We start from the raw sequence: 15,328 nt of genomic DNA, 5'->3' as shown, positions 1-15,328 counted from the left end.
CAAAACACAAAAAGATTTGCTGCAGATGGAAGCCACTATCCAGAGGCCTTTAGTAATACTGGAAATAAACTACCTTAACCCCTTGAATGCTATGGTAATCAATCAAGGCAAGTTTAGTAGGGTGGTACTGTCTTCAAACTAACCAATAGCTCATTCAAATTCCAAGCGCACTGTAAAATCTATTGGTTGGCTTTATATGGTAACCAAAGCATGAAACACTGGAACAGTCTGGAGGCCCCAGTAACAAAGTGTGGGGAAAATTTCATCCCTTTTTCCACGACTTGTCCAGTCTGATGCACTTTTGCAGTGCCCAGTGAATTCCCACCTGCCCTGTCTACCCACCTCTCAGGGTTTGCCACACCCGCACCACCCATACAAACATTCTTATATCCTTGAAAATACAGAAAATGCTGGAGGAATTTATCAAATGAGTAAAAAATCTTAATTTTTGATTTATATGAAGAGAGGAACAAAATAAAAACATACAATGTTGGTGAGGGTGAAGTGGACTTACTTGTGAGTATGAAGGCATCCCCATAAAGGACCAGCAGGGTCAAAGGTGAGTTCTATTGTGCTTATGTGGTTAGAAGGCAATGATCATAGGCCCATTGTATATATATTAGATAACTTTAGCCGTACATTCTTAAATCATAAGTAAAAATATTGATTATATTTCTTTTTTGCAACTCTCAGTAAATATAAAAAAATGGTAATTTGCCTTCATTTGCACTGGGAAATAGGCCCCACAAAAAACTACTGAACATCAAACATGATGATATTAAATTTTCATGTCTATCTTTTATAGAGCTGCTTACATCAGGAATGCAACAAAATAAAGATGATCAATATAGACTTGACCACACCTCACCTTACCTAAAAATTTAAGGGATAGTACTTTAACTGAAGTCTAATAATTGCTGCTTTCTCACTGCCCAGATTTTTGACATATCTGAAACAATGGTAAGCATCAATTATAAAGTTCATCTCCAAGGTGTGAAATATAGAACAGCTTGACCTACTATTGGTGGGACACTGAAGCACTCATCTAAACGCATTTCCAGAAAAAATTATATGACCGTGCATGAAGAACTGAGAGAAAATTGAACTTAAAATATACAACTTAACCATGGTGAGGAAATGGACACCAAGGGTTGTGAAGCATTTCTTCCTCTAGTTTGTATAGGCAAATTGAAAAGTGCAACAATTTCTTTCACTGAATCTGATCAGATGGCTAAACAGATTCATAAAGAACCAACAACTGAAGCACTAAAATGGTATAAATTAAAAAAAGCTTATTTTCTCACCCTGCATGTTTCTAGGCAAGAATACTGCCAAAATATCAATTCCTTACTTACCAGACACTGTATATCAAATGTGACAAAATGGATACAGGATCTAATTAAAATGCATGTTTATATACATATATCAACATCCTTAAACAGAGAAAACAAATTAACTATCAACTGATATATCCAATACTGTGAAGGCACCTCTATGCAAATCCTATCTTAATGGGTGAACAGAGTTTTATAATTTTGCTTCATCACAAGGGTTTTATGGATCAATTCCCAAACATATAAAACACTCCTGATATTACAGATTCATGTACACAAAAAGTAGGACTCCTGATTCCAAACATTTCTCCCAAAATTGATCACTAATAAACATGAGTGTTGAATTTCTGGTTTAGTTTCTGGTTCAGTGTCAAATAATCCAAGTCTTCACCAGTGTTCAGAGGCAGAATAATTTCTCCCTAATAAAATGAGTCGACACTCACCGGTCAAAACATTTTGGTGTACTTGGTTCAACATCTAAGTCATAGCTACTTTCTTCCTCTTCATTTTTCACTTCCACATCCAGGCATCACTGGTGTATCATTCATTCATTAAATATCAAGATTACCTACAATTCCAACATCACTACCAATGGCAAGAGCCTGCTCCCTGTCCCTCCACATCTTCACTGGTCATCCACCTCTGCCACATAGCTCATTTGATCCACTACTTTCACCTGAAATAGAACAGTAACAATCAAAAAATATAATGGACAAGAAATGAATAAGGGGCTCATACTACTTCAAACTCAAGGTCATACATGTAAATAGATAAATACCATATACAACAGAGGTACACTAAGAACTTTTTTTTGGGGGGGAGGAGATATATCATTAAATTTGGAAGCATACTGATTTCTTGAAAGCTTCCATGTTGCTGTTTCTTTTTTAAGGTAAAGAGGAAAACCCTTCAAATGCAGTTGCAGCAGATGTACAAATATATTCATCCATATCTTGTCCTTTTTTTCCCTAAAAGAGTGAGAGGACCCCAGCTTTCTGCCCCCCCATAAGCATCTGCTACTATACACCTGTTTCCAATTACATGACTTAATCAAATTGTTTCAGAGGTCAAAGAACTAGAACAAATGGGAGAAACTTCCATACAATACACTAAAAAATATAGATTTGCTCAGGTCTCAAACTTCTTAAAAGCTTCTCCCCACAAACAACTAATACAAAGTAACAGAGAATCTGGGAAATACATGTGAATCATTAAGACAGGAGTAGATAAATATTGGTCAGATACACCTAGCAAATTATGGAACACTTACACATTTACAGGCCACCCAGGGTTAAGCACATAGGTTTGAATCCTGGTTACACAGTTGACCGAGTTGTTCACACATCCCAAGAGGATGGTCGATAAAATGGGTACCTGGCTCAGGCTAGGGTATATATCAATGGGATGGCCTTGATTAGGGCCGAAGCTGCCCGTGCCGTCTCAGCTAAAAATATACATATACAAGTTGAGTATCCCTAATATGAAAATCCCGCATCCAAAATGCTCCAAAATCCGAAACTTTTTGAGTGGCGACATGGTGTTACACGTGAAAAATTCCACACCTGACCTCACTTGCACATGCTGGGCTCTGATGCTCTGTTGGCACCAGTTTGTTACAAACCATTGTCACCACCAGACCTATGTGCATTACTCACGGTGTTTTTTGCTTATTCTCTGCACTGTGTGAATAAGTGTAAGAAAATGATTGTTTATCAGTAGCATATAATTTCAGAAGTCAGGAATGAAGGTAATGCCAAACAACCAAAGACTCTCCTCATGGGCAGCTGGCATTGTGACACCTTAGCTTTCCAATGGTTCAGTGTTAAATAAACTTTGAATCATGCACAAAACCATTAAACTTTCAGTCATCAAGTGAGAAATATTGTGAAAAGTTTAAGGAAACAGAAACTTTTGGTAAATTATCCATATTTGTTGCTGTATGGCCATTCAAATTTGAAATGTCATGTGAGCTTGCCTTCTCAGGTGTTTGTTAACTTTGCTGGATTATTGAAACAAAAAAATTCTCCCAACACTCACAATTCAAAGTTTATGCATGTCTAACTCCCTAAGAAAGGAGACATGTAATTTTCTAACATTTCTTCTTTCTCCAACCTTTTCTTCCAAACAATTTTGGGGCCCGCCCATAAACTTGAAACTTGGTACATGTGTACCTAGGTTCAATAAAACCAAAACTATTTTTAATTTCTTGGACTTCTAAAGAACATAGTTTCCATGCTCCCCATGTCCTAAGACATATTACATCCACATGCACAAACCACCATTAAGTATTACATTTCACTCACTCTACCACTCCACAATTTATTCCCAGCCATATCAAATATCTCATTCTATCTAGTCATACCACATGCTCCTCTCAAATAGCTCATTTCCACAGCCTGGATTCTTGATCTCTGTGACATCTCATGCACATGTTTCAGCTGCATAGGTTAGGGTCTGGAGGACTATGCTGTCCCTAAATCCTTTTTTCGCTTCAATACTTACACCTCTAACCTTCATTATTCTATCAAGGGACCCAATGATTCTTCTATCCTACACTGCTCTCTTCCTTATCTCTCCTTCCATATCACCAAACTTAACTAAGATAGCTCCCAAATACTTAAATTCTGTCACTTCTTTCAGTCTTTCAACCACCTCCCCCCCATGTCTATAAAACAGTTTAGTAAACTTTCTTTTCTCACCCCAAAGGCCTTTGCAAAATCTATACTTTCACACTGTTTCCTTTATAATACTATCACTTTACGTTTACATGCATTTACCTTCAATCACCTATGCTCACACTCATCACAAAACACACTTAAAACTTTCTGTAACTCCTCTTTACTCTCAATAAACAACACAGTATCATCCACAAAAAGGCCTCTCACTAGCCACCATACCTCGCCATTACACTCCATTTCTACACCCCTTTTCCTTAGTTTTGCTTTTATCTCTCCTTTCATACCATGCATATATATGTTAAAAAGCCACAATGACATCATACATCCCTGCCTCACACACATACATGTATCAGAAACTTTTGTTCAACTCTCCATGCAATCTTACACATGGATTTGCTCCTCTACAGAATGATTTCACACCATCCAACCCCTACCCCTTACATGCTTGACACATCCCAAAAAAACATTCATCTCGACTCTGTCATATCCTTTCTTCCAGATCCATAAAAGCTGCATACTTTTCCACAGTCATGCTCATCACAAAAGTCTGATCCACATACCACCTACCTTTCCTAAACCCCACTGCTCCTTACGTATTCTGCGTTTAATCACTTCCATCACTCTATCAATCAACACTCTTGCATACACTTTTCCTGGTATACTTAACAAACTTATTCCCTTATAATTGCTACATTAATCCTTAGCGCCTTTTCCTGTGAATAAATGAACAATTATAGCTTTAAGCCAATCCTCAGGCACAATCTACTGCTTCCATGCTAAAGAACATATCAAATGTATCCACTATACCACAATACATGTTGCAATATAGATCATAATGTATGTGCAGTATCAGAATACAATAAATACTGCTCAATATATCCATCAATTAAAGAAAATTGACCCCAACAATTCAGAAAACTATATCTTCACTCTCTCAACTAAGTAAATCAAATAGCATCTTCTGACAGAAAATGAGGAATATGAAAAAAAAAATCTCAACCATATTTATGGTACCTATAAAAAAAATTCTCAACCATATTTACGGTACCTATAGAATATTTTCACCCATATTTATGGTACCTAACTATAATTACTGTAAACTTCAAATACTTAAGTTGGAATCGACTCAGAAGGCAGTAAGATTTACCACATGACACATCAACAAACTAATGTTTCAATAAACCAGGGTTCTTAAAACATGTAAAAACATTTTTCTAATTATACTGAGTCTGATAATAATGTGTTTATATACATTTCATCAACATGGGTAAACATGTATTGTGATAAGAGCTACTTTTATTCATGCACTGTATGTATCACCACCAAAAATGAGTTGATACCAATGTATTGTTAGTTACAAAACAAGTGGATGTATGGCCATGGGAGATAATGTGATAGGTGTAAAGATGGTATGGTGTGGTATGATGACAAATGGGCAACTGTTACTGTGTTTATGCTGTGGTGTAAAGCAAGGAATGAGAGGGGTAGGTTTAGGATGGGTGCATGAGTTGTTGTTGCTGCTCATGGCCATAGCATGATGTTGCCCAAAATCATTTATCTTGAAGCAATTGTTATTCTTTTATAATGCCTCTTTATATGAATTACTTGCAAAACACTCCTGGAATGTAAACTAACCTTGACAGTCAGCTGTTGGCCACAAGAGACAATTGCCAATTCCTGAATAGCACAGCACAGTTACTGCTGCCAAGAACACAAGAGAGCATATGGTACATGGTTTACGTTCTAAGAAGAAGCCCGTCAAGTAGAGAACCATGAAAACTACATGGTTGTGAAGAAGACCCGCTGGGACTGGTTTGGGGATCAGAAGAACTGGGATGAGCCACTGCAGACAGTACATTGTTCTTCTGCAACTGCGAATTAAGAAGAAAAATCCTGTAAATAATAATAATAATAATCATTATCATTATAATCATAATAATCAAAATATAATAATTTAAACTGGTGCCTTTGTTTTCCCAATGTATACATTCAGACAGTACTTCAGTCTCTGCACCGTAAAACGGCTCCATCATAATAGTTCACCTCACTTTCAGCAACCAACTTCTAAACCAGAGGTGAGCCACGTCCATCCATATTACTACAACAGCTCAACTCCCTGCTTCATGAGTGCCAAGGTACTATTTTCTTCACACAAAGCCTCTGTGACTTCTTCAGGGAAATATGATGCTTCTACTATGAATATCACAGCAAACGGTCTTATTTCTCCCAGCACTTACTTCACATCAAATTTCACTTCCTCCTAAAAATATTGGTTGGGGAATGGAATAATCTGAAGATGGCAAACCAGGCTTCATATGAAATGATGTCTAAAAAACATGCCATAAGGCAGATGCTATTCTCAAGAGGCAAAACTAATGACATTCCCATAAATGCCAAACAGAGGTTCTTCTTTCTTCCACTATGTGCAACTTCCCCTCTGGCAAAACCAGCTTCAGTAAAAACGATGAAGATGATCAAAACCATGATCAACAGACAAAACAATCATATCATAAACCAAAATCTGAGGCCTAACAGCCAAATTATACTGCTGTGTAGCCATTTCATAAACCGCTCTACAACAATCCTTAATCTGATTTTGATCCACATAAATCAGTTTGCTGATTTGCTTTTCGGAAGTGGTGGAGGATGTGTGGATCGGGTGTTTGCTTTGGAGAATGTATGTGAGGGGTGCTTGGAGAAGCAAATGGATTTGTATGTGGCATTTATGGATCTGGAGAAGGCATATGGTGGAGTTGATGGAGATGCTCTGTGGGGGGTATTGGGAATATATGGTGTGGGAGGCAAGTTGTTAGAAGCAGTGAAGAGTTTTTGTCGAGGATGTGGGGCATCCCTGGGGATAGGGGAGAAGGAATACTTCCCACGTATTCCCTGCGTGTCGTAGAAGGCGACTAAAAGGGGAGGGAGCGGGTGGCTGGAAATCCTCCCCTCTCGAAGGAACAGAGAGGGGGGCCAGGTGAGGATGTTCCCTCGAAGGCCCATTCCTCTGTTCTTAACGCTACCTCGCTGACGTGGGAAATGGCGAATAGTACGAAAGAAAAAAAGAAAAATCAGTTTGCTGTTATACTTAAAAGAGATCCCTTTTGCCTTTGGAGAGATTGAAGAGTCAACTTGACAGATTACCATCTACTAAACAGGAGTAGGAGCCTCTAAAGCAGCAGAAACCTCAAACAGCATATCTCCTGAATCTGAAAGTTTGGCTGGGTTTAAAGCAGGAAGAGACCTTGACATACCTGGAGCATCTACTTGAGGGGAATCCATAAACCCCTTAAAAATCTAAGAAAATAAGGGAACTATCCATTTCTGTTTTTCATGATGTGTATGGGCACAATCATGAGATATAGCCACTTCTATGAAAAGAGACACTGCATTTTGACTTGTTTGAAAAGTGTACCAAATAACTTGAGAAAAGCCAACCAATTCCTGCAAAAGAGCATTTCTTTAAGGAGAAGACACTTCTAAAGTACCATTGCCCGAGAAAGTACTCCAACCTTAAGGAATACACCATCTATTAAACTCTGTCTTGCTAAAAGATTTGACCAGAATCAATCAAAACATCCTCTGTAGGTGATGACAATGAGTTGAATCTCAAGAAACAAATATCAAGGTAACATAACCCCAAAACATTTTGGAGATACTGCAAGCATGAAACTGTAAAGACAAATGAAACTTATGCATCACAACCACTATCACCAAACCAACTACAAGCAACTTGGTATAATAGCCTTAATGATAACGGAGATGCAACTGAAACAAACATCCACCCATAATATAAATGGTATTACATCAAAATCCAAGCATACTATTAAACATCCTAATTTACCATCTGCTATTAGGCCAGTAACTCACAGTCAGGGATTATCTAAGCCAAAGCCTCCAAGAAACATGACAATGAGTGACAATAAGTTTGGTGAAGCAAAAGTAGACCAAGTAGAGGACAATATGGATCCAGCATATGAAGCAAACTGTTCTTCAACTGAACCACATTTGCTGAGTCGTGAATATAATAACAATCTTATCCACGATTTAAATTTGTCTAAGAAGCTAGCTAAACTTTTGGGTTCCAAGTTAAAGGGCTGGAATCTTCTCCAAAATAAAACTAAAGTTTGTTTTTATTGTGATCGCAAGGTCATTTTCAAAGAAATTTCTCCCTTGAAGAAGGTCAGGTGTTTTGTAATGATGTTCGTTCTGTTATGGAGGCACTTGGCCATGAATACACTAACACAGATGAGTGACACTTGTTTACTGACTCATCAAAAGTAAGCTTGAAAGTGGTTCTACTTCACAGTAGAAACAAGTTCCCCACCATTCCTCTAGTTCATGCAGCTAACATGAAGCTTCTTTTGGAAAAAAATTCAGTATGGGGAGTTTATGTGAAATGTTGTTTCCTCTGTGAGTGGGACAGCCGGGACAAGAAAAATCATTATGTAAAGAAAGTATGGCCAAAATGAATATCACTATCTCCAATGAAGAAGAATATCATCAATCCTCCTCTTGTTGATCCTGAGAAAATTGATCTGCCTCCTATGCACATTAAGCTCAGGCTGATGAAGAACTTCGTCAAAGGTATGGATAAAACTGGCTATTCACCTATTTTAGGAATAAAATCCCCAGAATCAATGATGCAAAAATCAAGGAGGGTACTTTTGTAGGACCACAGATCAGGGAACTGCTTTGAGACAAAAAGTTCGATGAGATAAATGACATTGAAAGATGAATGGCTGTCATTTAGGAGAGTTTGCAAAGATTTTTGAAGAGTCACAGATCAGAAAACTACTGTGATGTTGTAGATCTATGGTATTAATATAAAGATCTGGGGTGCAATAAGAGTCTAAAAATTCATTTTTTGGACTTGCACTTAAACTTTTCCAGGAAAATCTTGGGGCAGTCAGTGAGATGCAAGGCAAAAGATTTCACTAAGACATTTTGGACATGGAAAAGTGGTACCAAAGAAAGTGGAGCCCCTCTATGTTGGTAGATTACTGCTGGACAATATGAAGGGATGTTCCTGAGGCTAAATATAGCTGAAAATCGTACACTTCTACATTTTAAAGGTACATTCATAAGTGCAATACCAGCATTATTCATGAATAAGTAATAAACTTACTGAAAAATTTAATTACTCATGGAGTTCAGTCTGCTGATGAGTAATTTTCATACACTACAATAAAATTAGGGTATTTTTGTTTAAAAGCTACTGGACACAGAGATGCAGTACTAACCTCCAAAAGGAGTGTGAGGATATGCCCATGGCACAATATCTTATCAGTTACCATGACACAAAACTTATCAGTTATCAGAGGGGGACCAATTCATGTTCCAATATAACTCAAGTACAAGGTAGCATACTATACACATACCACCATTTTAACTTCTTTTTTAATGGGGTGTCATGGCATACTAGAACATACCATTGTCATAATGAAGTAAAACACAGTGGACTACAAAAACAGTAATGCCATTTGGCACCCTAGTTTCTCCTTTGGCACAAACTTTATGAAGTTATGTAAAACTAGTACACCAAGAAAAAAGATTTCAAAAGCAAAAACTTTTTCTCTATAGGGCAGTCAGTAAATATGTCTGAGTTAAAGGGGTTATTATTGTCAAATAAAATGTAAAACTCAAAATCATACTCCACAACTTTTATTGTATTCAATAAGTACAACCCTACAATTGCAGCACAAAATCATGTAATGTCCAAAGCTAATAGTGATGAGTATGTCTCCCTTAACCTCAAACAACAACAGGTCTGCATATACCATAAAACACCCAATCAACTATTGAAATCTACACAATTATTGTTTTTCTGTATGTATTTTCATGACCTTTTTCTCCATTCCAAATATGTGATGCTCATCCATTTTTCAGAGAGAATGGGACTTTCAAATGCCTTCTTAATACGTTAAATCCAACAACACACCTAGTGTAGTTCAGTTGTCAATCAACTGTTTCTCTGACCCATATGACATCTGGTGCATTAATCTGGAACAATGTCACTGTGACACGATGACAGCTTCCAGTCTAGCCAAAAAGGCAGTGGGGTATTTAGCAAGACTTCCCCTTTGAAATTTTAAAAATACACAGACAAAAAAACTATCAAAGTAACAAATTCATGTCACAGACTGTGTACCATACCATTACATGCATATATCCAAAACTCTGTACAGTGCCTGTATTTCATCTTGGTTTCTGTATCCTAGTTGTATTTTGGTGTTTACGTAAGCCCTCTTGTATAGACTTTTACCCCAAGTATGTTGTCTTTTACCGTTTTCCCCGTCTGATTCAAGTTCCAAACCTGTCTCTTTCCTGGTCTTCATAACTCTCCCCACTGTAAGGATTTAAGTTGAAAAGCTGAAGAAAATGTATACAATGCGTGTGAACAGATGTGCAACACAAAGCAAAAACAATTACATTGCAGTTTCAAAATCAAGTTCTAGGTATTAAGTGCGACCCCACACTTTACCAGTTATAATGATAATGAATGATAAGGAAGTGGTTGCTTTATCACTACATCACCACCACAATATCTTACTGACTCTACTTTTCTTGCACTACTTTCATATTTAGATATATCAACTACTACTGAAGGATACTTTTTGTAAATACCCCATTCACACACCCATCACCACTGGCAATTAACAACAAAATGTACAGAAAATATTGGGTGAAAAGTGAAAGCAATCAACATTACTTAACGCCCAAACCATCCCTAACAACCAACACCAACGAAACCTTAATAAAGAAACACACTGTAAATGTTAACAAGAACAGCTGACCAATGTAAGTAACAATGGGACACAGGAAAAGCAAACATTATCGGCACAATAAGATTTACTCCAGCCTTACCAACAAATCAGCTGGTATATCAATTTCGAGAATCTTCAAGATGATAATCACCCTGAACCCAGTCCACACTTACATAACACAGCAAGATAGTTAAAGACGTACAGATAAGAGGCAACACCACACCAGGACTGACGACACACCAGAAACAATTCTGTCCTTTTAAGTCTGGCCATAAACTTCTGAACGGGTGTGTAGCACACTTTACCTAACAGGCACTAGTAGACAATTCAAATCCACGTAGAGGTTTTCGGGATCAATGTGATGTAGATTTATTGATGTGACTTAACTATCAATGGCGTATCAGTGTGGCAGGGGAAGGAGAAATGAGTAATGAAGTTATCACCACACGTCCCCGGGAGTCAAGTGCTCATGACACACCAAGGTTATCCAATCCTGGCCTCACCACTGCCGCCTACAGATAATACACCTCACACTTTAACCATCACTTCGCTCATATTTACTTGAGTATGTGGGGCCTTGAAGACAGAAACAGCTTTCGAAGATCTGCTGTGAGAAAAAAATGGAAGACGTTCGTACCTGTCATAAACAAGCTCGTCCTTCCACCTTCAGCAAAACATGACTGAGTTGCTCGGGTGGCCGCCAGATGTCACCCCTGTCACCCTCTCCTCCCGCTGGTTTTAATCCAAGACTTGACTATATAATAATCTTGGGATTTTAATTGTCTGAGCCTTACTAAACCCCCTGCACGCTTGGCTAAAGCCTATGCTGAGGAAATTGATTTAGGTTTCATAGGGAATTGTCCAAACTCATCGGCATTTTCAGGGAGAAAATTAAGTGAAAGGCTGAGCCTAAGGGTCTGAATTTTCTTGTCTTCAAACTTCGTATCATCTTTTTAATCTATTATTACAATTGTCTGCTCTCTTGTGGTATTTTCACTTGACTCTCCCAATCAGGTTATGCAATACTCTTGAAATAGCCATTACCGAAATAAAGATGCTCCATCTTACCTTCTCATTCTTTATCTAATCAATTCAGAAGCTTACTATGGGTTTCATATTTTATGTACTCAACTGTGACTGATAGGTATTCTTCAAAATGGTAAGAAAGTATACAATTAACAACCTTAAGTAACTGGATTGACACACACATAGGTACGTTACCTGTTTAACGTTATTTTCTTCACATGGCTGACAAGGGTCAAGGACAGAGAGCCCTTAACAAAGTCGTTATCTATTTGTACCTTAATAGTGCTTGAACTTATCAATGCCGTTTACATTAGTAATAACCTCATGTCTTGTGTGCCTTGGGAAGTTTTGAAATGGCGCTCCATCCATCTAACAAATGATGGGAAAAAAAAAAAAAAGGTGTGTTTGGTTGGTTGGACATGTATTACAGTACAGAAATAAAGTTTAACTTTTCTTGCTGTCATAATTCAGACTTCTTCCTGCACCACTTTCAACAGAAAACGTTTGATAATCTCTCCTATTTGGTTGATGAAAAGTAATTTTTGTGGTAGTTTTGATAAGCTATTTTTTTTTTCACAAGATGTTACCACGACTAGCAACATAAGAAAACAACTTTTTTTGTCGTGGTAAAATTCTGGAACAGAGCATGGAACAAATTATTCATATAATTCTTTGAGCAAATGAAGTTGAGTTCACACCCGACAATACTGTTGGGAAAGCTTGATACTTTGAAACTTTGCATTTCTTCTGAAATATTTTTGGGGCGTTCAATTTTCCGCTATATTTAAATGCTAGTTATATGATGACATTTTATAACAGGTCCATTTCTGAGTATATAGAATTAGAGAAAAAGATCAATGCGGAAAACATATACTTTAACTTCCAATTTAACTCTGACATGACTACATAAAGAAGCAATTATCACTGGCACACCAGATGAACTGCACTGGATAATGACCTGGTTAATGACACTGGTGGTCTTTCCTCTCGCGGTGAGAGCGAAAACTGTATGAGGAAATGCTTTAGTTTCTTTCCTACAAAGTTATTATTACGCCAAGGCCGTCTTTCACTGTGTCCCATCCTCCTCTTTATTATGCACTAATTCGGATTGCCTTTCGTTATCCATTTATCAGACCAACTTTGGGGTTTGCATATGCCCCTCTACCCTGTTGCAAGTGTTGTCATTCCTTAATAAATGCAAAGGAATTCAAACAGTAACAGACCAATGGGCTCCTATCGTGGCAGTTTGTCATAGAATATGGAAGATAAAAGAAACTCACAAATCAGTGAGGTAAGAAGAAAGGAATACAGATGATTCAAAGAAAAAACTTGCAAAATTTTCATTTCACTAGGGAGGTGCAAATGCTGTAAATCGTGGACTTAAAGCATACATTTTAATCTTTTCTTCACGGATGTACTTGTATTGCTCTCAACTACTTCAATATCTTAATAATTCCATATGTTAACTATCCTGTTGAAGAAAAGGTTCTTTGCCTCATTTGAGATAAAAAGTGTCACCAAGTTTGTATCCATTCCTGCGAGTAAAACTAGATGAATTTATCCATAAGTGACTTGTTAGATTGATTTTATCAAAGCCTTTAATAATTTTGAATACCTGTATGAGATGACCTAATTTTCTTCTGGTTTCTAAGCTAAAGATATATGTTGCTTTGTCAGTTGTCACACGATTTGCTTAGTCCATAATTCAGCTTGGTAGCTCTACACTGTTTATCTATTTTTTTTAAAGTAGGGTGATAAAAACTGAACACAGTATTGGAGATGGGACACACTAATGAAAATGTAAGGGTGAGGATGATTATCAAAGACTTACTGTATATTTGAAAGCCCTTCTTATGTATCCAAGAATTTTGTTTACACTTTACTGCCTGTGTATGCTGCTTCCTTGGCTTTAGGTCACCAGGGATTATTACTCCCAAGTCTTTTCCCTAACTTAACAGAATTCATACTGTACAATAGTCTAATTTTTCCTGTCAATATGCAACACTTTGATTTACACCATTATGAAAATCATTTCCTTTCCCAATTCCTACTCTGAACAAATTTGATCAGTTCTTTGTTATTGCCTTGATTATATTTCTACTTAAGAGTACCCCACCCTCTCTGGTCACCTTTTGACATCCTCCTCCAATACATATTTTAGTTAAAATCAAGAGCTGAGCGATCACTGTCTTTGCTCCATTTCCATGCTAAAATGTATAAAGACAGGGACTAATGTAGAATGGTGTATCAGCCAGTCTGGTTTTTCATGTTCCATGACATGCCATTACCATACAAGTTCTTCATTATACATTCTAGGGAACTTGAACCTCTGCCTGTCTTCATGAAAAACTAAGTTTTCCCAGGATATTTCTCTGTAATTATTATATGCATTATGTGCTAGCCCTGCCTTTTGGCAAAATGGTAGGAGCAATATATAGTAGTTGTAGGTAGGAACATTTAGGTAAAAAACATTGGATAGAAGCAGTAGGTAGGAAGCAGCACTGGAGTATGCTAGTAGTAAAGTCTCTGTTGTCGTGGCCATCCCCTTGAGGAGTTCCAAAAGGGAACGGGCATTGGTGATATAGATAGAATTGAAATGCCATACTTCAACACTTTAGTCAAGAAAGGAGTGTCTAGTTACTAACATCACCATCCTGATTTTTCCACTCATTATTCAACTTTAAGAATATCTGCTCTATGGAGAGTTGTACATTAATAGAATCTCAATACAATTCCTTCCTTCCCAGCATAATCATGCTAATCATTGATATATCCAGGAATTTAATAGTGTTCCTTATTAAGGGGTCCAGTCCACTCCCTCCTTTAACTTCTCCATCTCTCCTTGCTATCACATACCTGTCTAGTGGGTTGTTTGGGCTTTAGCCCTTTCATGGGTTTTGTGTCACCTCCAACATCTTAAGGGTCATTTCTTCTATTGCAGTCTTTACACTCAAGTTACTTTCCTTTTACCATCAGTCTGTCCGCTTTTGTATACTGTACCTTTGGCCCAAGGTACAAGCTGTTAATTTATCTTAGCATCCCTGTGCTTACACGAGTTTATGTTCCTCTCTCTGGCTTAATCTGATTGCTCATTTTTTTGTACTTTGCCTGTTTTGTCTCTCTCACAGGTTATCACCTCTGACAAAGTCTCCTTTAAACTCCTCTTTGCTTGCTTAAACACCTCGTTTACAAATCGCCTTTATCATTAGCCTTCCCCTAGTGTTTTACCTGTACGTTCATTTTCTGCATGTGACAAATCCTTGCATAAAGTAGCAATTTGACTTGTTTCCTTTCCCTGGCTTCCTTTTCATTTTTAACTGGAAGGTGTACCTCTCCCAGCACAAAGATAATCAAGAATTTCTATCTGGTAACCTTCTATACAATTTCCCTCATTTATGACTAATTTCTCTTGAGTTACATATACAGTCAGGCTGTCTAAGTGGTTAGACAAGAGACTTATCCTTACTACAATTCTTAAGTCTCAGTCCTACTGTGGCTTACTGAACCTTACTTGTCTGGTTTGCAG

The 15,328-nt window shown here is 37.5% G+C and overlaps 1 protein-coding gene across 1 annotated transcript; it reads right to left on the bottom strand.

Moving 5' to 3' along the window:
• Positions 1-672: 672 nt before the first annotated feature.
• On the bottom strand, positions 673-9,296 carry bc10 (BLCAP apoptosis inducing factor bc10). Its single transcript, XM_071681097.1, has 3 exons — positions 9,253-9,296; positions 5,648-5,883; positions 673-2,010 (listed from the first exon to the last, which is right to left on the bottom strand). Exons 1-3 carry the CDS (start codon positions 9,279-9,281, stop codon positions 1,967-1,969), a joined length of 309 nt encoding a protein of 102 aa, XP_071537198.1. The 5' UTR covers positions 9,282-9,296; the 3' UTR covers positions 673-1,966.
• Between the last annotated feature and the right edge of the window lie 6,032 nt (positions 9,297-15,328).

Source organism: Panulirus ornatus, chromosome 32 (assembly GCF_036320965.1).
Source record: "Panulirus ornatus isolate Po-2019 chromosome 32, ASM3632096v1, whole genome shotgun sequence".
NCBI classification, from domain to species: Eukaryota; Metazoa; Arthropoda; class Malacostraca; order Decapoda; family Palinuridae; genus Panulirus; species Panulirus ornatus.
This window is presented reverse-complemented; position numbering and strand designations above follow the sequence as displayed.

Coding starts and splice junctions, on each gene's coding strand:
- bc10 (XM_071681097.1), bottom strand. CDS start 9,281: ATGGGCATATCCTCACACTCCTTTTGGAG. Junction 5,884..9,252: donor TCCTCACACTCCTTTTGGAG/GTTAGTACTGCA, acceptor CTTAATTCGCAG/TTGCAGAAGAACAATGTACT. Junction 2,011..5,647: donor GCCAACAGCTGACTGTCAAG/GTTAGTTTACAT, acceptor GTTCTATTTCAG/GTGAAAGTAGTGGATCAAAT.